We start from the raw sequence: 6,033 nt of genomic DNA on the forward strand, positions 1-6,033 counted from the left end.
AAAATGTTCTCCAAAAGGTTTTGTCTGTAGGATAAAATATCTTGTGTTTTTATATACATACTTAAATGTAGGATAAGTAAAAGAAGGGAAGGAAGACAAGAAGGAAAAGAAGGAAAGGAAGGAAAGAAAGAATTTATTGCTCTCATTTTGAGCTCCAAAGCCTTTTAAATGAACAAAAATTGATCCTTATATTCCCAGAGTCATTTCTTTAAAGTGGGTGAAGCAGGCAAATCATTTCAAGTTGAGCAATCTTCACTATCCTATTTCAGGCTCCTCGCTTCACGCAGAATGATGTCCTGCCTTTGATACAGATGTATGCTGATGTGCACTTATTGGCACCGGTTTAAAGAGGAATAAGTCCCGGAAAAAAGACAACCGCAGCATGTGCTTCTCTGCGAGAGGCTGAAGTGGCAGTTCTTCCAATTATAGCTCTCCAGCTCAGTCCGTTCGGGCAATAATGCCGCACGACGGCCGCGGGCTGCGCACGTCAGGGAGGGCTCTGGCCAGGAGCGGCCCCCCCGCCGCGCACACCCCACCGCGTATATAGGGGCGGCGGGGCCGCTCCGCTCCGCGCTGGGCAGAGGGTTCCGTGGTACCATGGCCCTGGGCCGGCCGGCGGAGCGGGCAGGTGGGGACGGGACGGGACGGGATGGGATGGGACGGGACGGGACTGAGAGGACAGGACGGGCCGGGATGGAGCGCACGGAACTGAGGGTGTGTGCTCCCCGACGCCTCGCTCCCTGCAGGTCCCGGCGCGGCGCTGACGCTGCTGTGGCTGCTGGTGCGGGCGGCCGCCCCCCCGGCCATGTGCCCTCCGGGGGACGAGGGCTGCCGCCTTCTCAGCGTGGCCGACCTCTTCGACCGCGTGATCCGACACTCGGGCAGGATCCACAGCCTGTCCACAGAGCTGGTGAGTGCCGGGCCGACCCCGCGCCGGGAGGAGGGCCGGGGTGGGGCCGTGGGCTTGTTGAGGTTTTTTTCCCCCGCAGGAAAAATACTTAACGCCCCGTAACAACGAGTTGGACAGGCCCGCGAGGAAGTGCCACACGGCCACCATGCTGACCCCCAACGGCAAAGAGTACGCCCAGAAAATCCCGGTAAGGCACGCCGGGATGCGGGGCGGGCACGCCCATCGTTATCCTGTCCTATAGAAAAAGATGCATACGCTGACATACATGTCCACGGTTACGTGCATTGTTTCCTATTTACTACTTGCAGTGGAGGCATTGCAGTGGTACTTGTATCCAAATGACAGGCGTCCCTTTGCTTGATGTCTGTGGCTGTCTGCGAAAGGGAAACTTTGCTGTGACTGCAATGTGTGTTAGATTGATCAGTGCCACTGTGAAGTGTAAAAAACAGCAGGGAGAAAGGCGTCACAGTTGTCTCTGAATCGATAGGCAAGGGGAGAAACAGCCAATTGTTTCATGCACATCGTGGTGAAGAGAAAAAATCGTTCTTTGGAGAACATCAGGAGTTTCTTTAGACAGAAGTCAAGGATGACAAGGATATGGCAGCAGGAGAGGCTTTCTTGTGCAGGAGGACACGGAGTGAGACATATGTCAGCATCTTGTTCCTCTGTGACATGGAAGTTCTCCCCCAGAGTTCAGCTCACATGGAAAGGGAATAGGAAATGTGGTCCTGCCCCATGCAGGGAGCCTGCAGCATCTCTGCTGAGCTGCGGTCACCGGAGAGCTCATAAGGCCATTTGGTTTCTGTTAGAGAATCAGCCAGCCTGAGCACCAGGTGCTTTCCTTGGAAGCATGTCTGCAGTGCTCCTTTAATGAAGTAGCTATAGCCTATGTGAGGTGCAAAGCAATGCAGCTCCATGCTGAAGTGCAGGTATTGCAGATTGAGTGTCTGGATGGAGCCTTTTGGGCTTGTAAAACACCCAGGAGGCGGTCCTGAAACTTTTTGGCCCCTGTTAACTTGGACAGGAGTGCCACCATTTTGCTCATGCTGCACTGCAGAGCACAGGAGTCTAAGAAGGCTGAAAAGAAAACAAATATCGGTTTTTGTTCCTTATGTCTCCACAAACAGCTGGAGACAGAGTGGTTCCTGTATATCTGCAAGCTACTGAACTGCACACAAAACCCTGCCAGGATTTCATTGTGAGACTGTGTTCATGCGAGCCGCCACAAACTAAGAGAAAAATTCTTTGTTTTAATTTATAAGAGAGAAGAACTGACCTACTTGATCCTGAAGCTTCTGCAAGCCTGGAAAGAGCCACTTTCCCACTTTAACCAACACATTGAGAACCTTCAGGAGCTGCCTGGTGAGAGCCTGAGTAAAGCAAAGCAAATCAGCAACATGGTACATGAGCTGGAGACTGGGGTTGAGAAAGTGACAGAAAAGGTAAGATTTTCACTGTAACTTATTTATACCACACGTGTGACACAGGTGACTTATGGGGCTGATGCATTCCCTCAATTGAGCTGTGGCCTTACTATGAGCAGAGGCTGTGATTCAGCAACAGCCTAAAGCCTGACAGCTCATGTTCAAATTCCTTAATGCTTCCAAACTGTCTGAGAAGTTTTTTAGTGAAATATGAGCCCTTCTCATTGCCTGGTGTCCTTGAGTGGTTGCAAAATGTCATACTAACAAAACATAATGGTCTTTGTTATACAGATTCAGCATTTTCTCAGCCAAAGGGTGCAACAGAGCCAGTTCAACACTACTTTCCAAGCTCTGGTCACAGTTACAAGTTTTTGCATATAAGTTTATAGTTTTATCTTCTCACGACTAGCTGGAAGTTGTGATCTTAGTATTACTTGTACGTTCATATCCAAACTCATCTGGAATGTGGGGTAGGCAAATTAAGGCTATGGGTCCATTCTCTGAAATGGTTACACTAGCAAGGTGCCCATTTTAACTAAAAAGTGAATGATAAAGTACCATCTGGCAGGAGTGGATCATCTTTCATCGTTATGAGCACAGGTGGGGAGCACACGCAAGTTTTGATATGATAAGCAACTCATCACTGTATAAATGCAGCCTTAATTAGGATGGTTCTGAGAGTTACAGATGGCAAAATTCATCATCCAAGTGCAGCCCCAGGTCTGGATTTGAGCTGCCTTAAAGTTCAGAGGCGTTCCACAGCTTGATCCTGGTTTGCTTCACTCTAACTGAAACAAGCCATCAAGGTCTGAACTAATTACTGGTCAGTCACATCATTTCAGGCTTGTCTTAGGTATGGGCACTGTAAGGAAGAAAAGGCAGTGTTGTTTCTCCGTAAGGAGCTTTCTATGTGTATGTAAGAGGGCTGGGATAGAACAGTGCAACACAGTGACACTTTGCTTGACATGCACCAGTATTTTAAGGATTTATTTATATGTAACTACTTCTTGTACTTTGTTTCCTGTTTCCAATACAGATGCAGTCAATGGGCATCATCAGCAATTCATTACATGGAGTGGCATCATCTGAAGCTGCTGGCGTATCAATTAGTAACGAAGCAAATGTGATGAGTGACTCTGACTTTATTCACTGTTTCAGGAGAGACTCCAATAAAGTGCAAAGCTACTTAAAAATTCTGAAATGCAGGATTATGCCAGAAAACAGTTGTTGAGTAGTAATCTCTTAGCAAGCAGTTTTCAGCATGCTGTTTATTTAGATAGAGAAATATAACTTATTTACAGTAAGTTTATTAGGGAAAAGGTTTGGAAACTCTGGCAGTTACTTGAGACTGTTATCCTGTGCCAATGGAATATTAAATAAAGCATCATGTATGTATGTGGGTAAACACATAAAGACAAATAGGATTACTCTGGGCAGTAGATGAAGTGATGTCTTTGGCACATACACGCAGTTGAAAATGAAAATTAGTTTGGTAAACCTTGGTACAAATGTATCTAAATAATGTAACTTTCCATGTGGAAAACAGTTCTCAGTTCCGGTCAAAGTGCCATTTCAGTGTGAGATTGGGTATGGCTGATGCAGCAGTGAGTCTGTCCCACTGTTTCTTGACCCAGGGCTTGGATTTTACAGTAATGATGACAAACTTCACAATGAATAAAAATCTGAAAGCTGTCAGAGATTTTACAGTAATCACATTTCCCTACCAGTGGAGTAGTGCTAACTGCTCTTTATAGAACAAAACCTCTCCGCATTCACATCCTCAATGAGCCCTTTAAATAGAAATTTACAATCAACATGGATTTATCTTTAGTCTTCTTGACTATTTCATCCTTGAATGCTCTTTTCTGGCCTCCTCTGATCTTGATGGTTGTTGACAGTTGCTGAAGCTCAAGCTGCCAAGAATATAGAGTGAAATGCTGATGACTATTTGACTATTTGACTATATGACTATATTGATGCTGGATTTGGACTTGAGAAACTTAGAAAAGGGGAGAATGCTTCAAAGGAACGTATATACAAAGCAAAGGAACAGCATCTTCAGTCACATCTCGGTAGCTGCTGATACCCAGATACTGATGTATTTCCTTAGCTCAAAGCCATGAATGTTCATGATTTGTATCCTGTCCCTCTTGTGCCAGATATGATAGAAGTGCAATGGCTGCACAATACCTGTCCCAAAGAAGTTACTACCTGCAATTCCTTAGGCAGGAAGATGCTACTAATGCATATAGCTAAAGAGCAGCATTTGAAAAGTTCTGGAAACTAAACATATCTCCAAGTAGAATAACAGAGAGGCTCCTCTGGGCAAGCGGACAGAACCAGAGAGGCACCACAGCTGTGCCTCTGTCTATCCACAGTCCCAGAAAGCAACAGAGCAGTCAGTAATTTTGTCATTGTGTTGCAGATGAAGGGCTTGGCACAAGCATGACAGTTCCTATTACTTTGATATGAGTATGCACACTGTCTTTTCTGTCACTGTGCCTGTAGTGACACTACCAAAAGCAGAAGGGATGGGCCAGAGAGGTGATGGCATCATCCCTCCAGCCACTGCATGCCAAAGCCTCTCTTCCCTGCCCTCCAAACTGCTGCCCAGGCTGAAGGCCCAGTACCCCACATTTGGTCCTGCCCCCAGGCTGCCCCAAGCACCACTCACCCTGCTACTGCATCCCTGAGGGCCTGGCAGGGTGCTGGACCCAGGCCCTGGGCAGCCTGGGTGAGGACAGGGACGTGGGAAGGATAGGGTGAGGCCTGGCTCTTGTTCCTGTTTCCCCAGGAGAGAATGCTCATACCCTGGAGTCTAGATGCACTATTATCTGTGGATTTTGGATGGTATTGTATGTCTTGGAGAGATGGTGCAGTGGTGTCATGCCCGAGCCTCAAAGCCATGTATACTGCAGCCTCTACAAAGAGGAGGCTTCTTGGTTTCCAGCATGCAAGATGGCTTGGCAAGGAGTGGGAAAATGAGCTCCAATTGCTACCATGTCCCCCCACAGATAGGAAGATATGCTATTGGTTGCATCTGATGCTACATGGAAAACATTTTGCAAGTCCAGCAGATCCTAAAAATAGTTCCTATACACTGCAGAGAGCAAAGCTCTAGAAATTCTTGCTGTAGAGAAATATGGAAACAGAAAATGATAAAGGAAAAGTGCCACAGAAGAGACAGCAATGGACCCAACTATTGTCTGTAGTCATTCATACTAACTTGCTGCCACAAAGTGGTGTTGTATTTCAAGGTTTGCCTTTGGCTGAAGCGAAGCTTGCTGGTAAGATAAATGTCTTCCTCTATCCCCAACAACACACTGCTTCCTCTTCATCAAGAAAACAACTGACCAGCTGGCTGAAAGGGGCATGCTCTGCCCTCTGGCCACAGATGCCTCAAGTAGAAATATCAGCAATGGTTGCTTTAGCTTTCTGCACTGGGGAATGCTTCGTCTTCTGCATGATTTTTCTTCAAGACAGCAGTGAAAGTAGTTAGGAATATGTGCAAATGTAAAAATGCATGCTAAAAATTGAACACTTTCACATTGAAAAATGCATCATCACAGCTGAAAACACTAATTTCTTCTTCAGACTTCATCAAATGAAACACTGCAGCACAGGCCCCAGAATCTTATTTATTTACTTATTTTTGCATAGTGCACTGAAATTGTTTCAATCATCAGACGTTGCTTTTGT

General features: G+C 46.3%; 1 protein-coding gene across 1 annotated transcript; it reads left to right on the plus strand.

Moving 5' to 3' along the window:
• The first annotated feature begins 432 nt into the window (after nucleotides 1-432).
• On the plus strand, nucleotides 433-4,028 carry LOC107309721 (prolactin-like). The gene is made up of 5 exons (XM_085536387.1): nucleotides 433-628; nucleotides 747-910; nucleotides 990-1,097; nucleotides 2,173-2,352; nucleotides 3,371-4,028. The coding sequence occupies exons 1-5, from the start codon at nucleotides 598-600 to the stop codon at nucleotides 3,563-3,565; spliced, it is 678 nt and encodes a 225-aa protein (XP_085392513.1). The 5' UTR covers nucleotides 433-597; the 3' UTR covers nucleotides 3,566-4,028.
• Nucleotides 4,029-6,033: the final 2,005 nt, after the last annotated feature.

This window comes from Coturnix japonica, chromosome 1 (genome assembly GCF_054131305.1).
Source record: "Coturnix japonica strain WE chromosome 1, WE-NBRP24, whole genome shotgun sequence".
Lineage (NCBI taxonomy): Eukaryota > Metazoa > Chordata > Aves > Galliformes > Phasianidae > Coturnix > Coturnix japonica.

What these genes read in the sequence shown, in the direction of transcription:
- LOC107309721 (XM_085536387.1), top strand. Translation starts at nt 598, where the DNA reads ATGGCCCTGGGCCGGCCGGCGGAGCGGGCAG. An exon ending in CCGGCCGGCGGAGCGGGCAG is followed by an intron (nt 629 to 746) that starts GTGGGGACGGGA and finishes CGCTCCCTGCAG; the next exon opens with GTCCCGGCGCGGCGCTGACG. An exon ending in TTGAGAAAGTGACAGAAAAG is followed by an intron (nt 2,353 to 3,370) that starts GTAAGATTTTCA and finishes TTTCCAATACAG; the next exon opens with ATGCAGTCAATGGGCATCAT.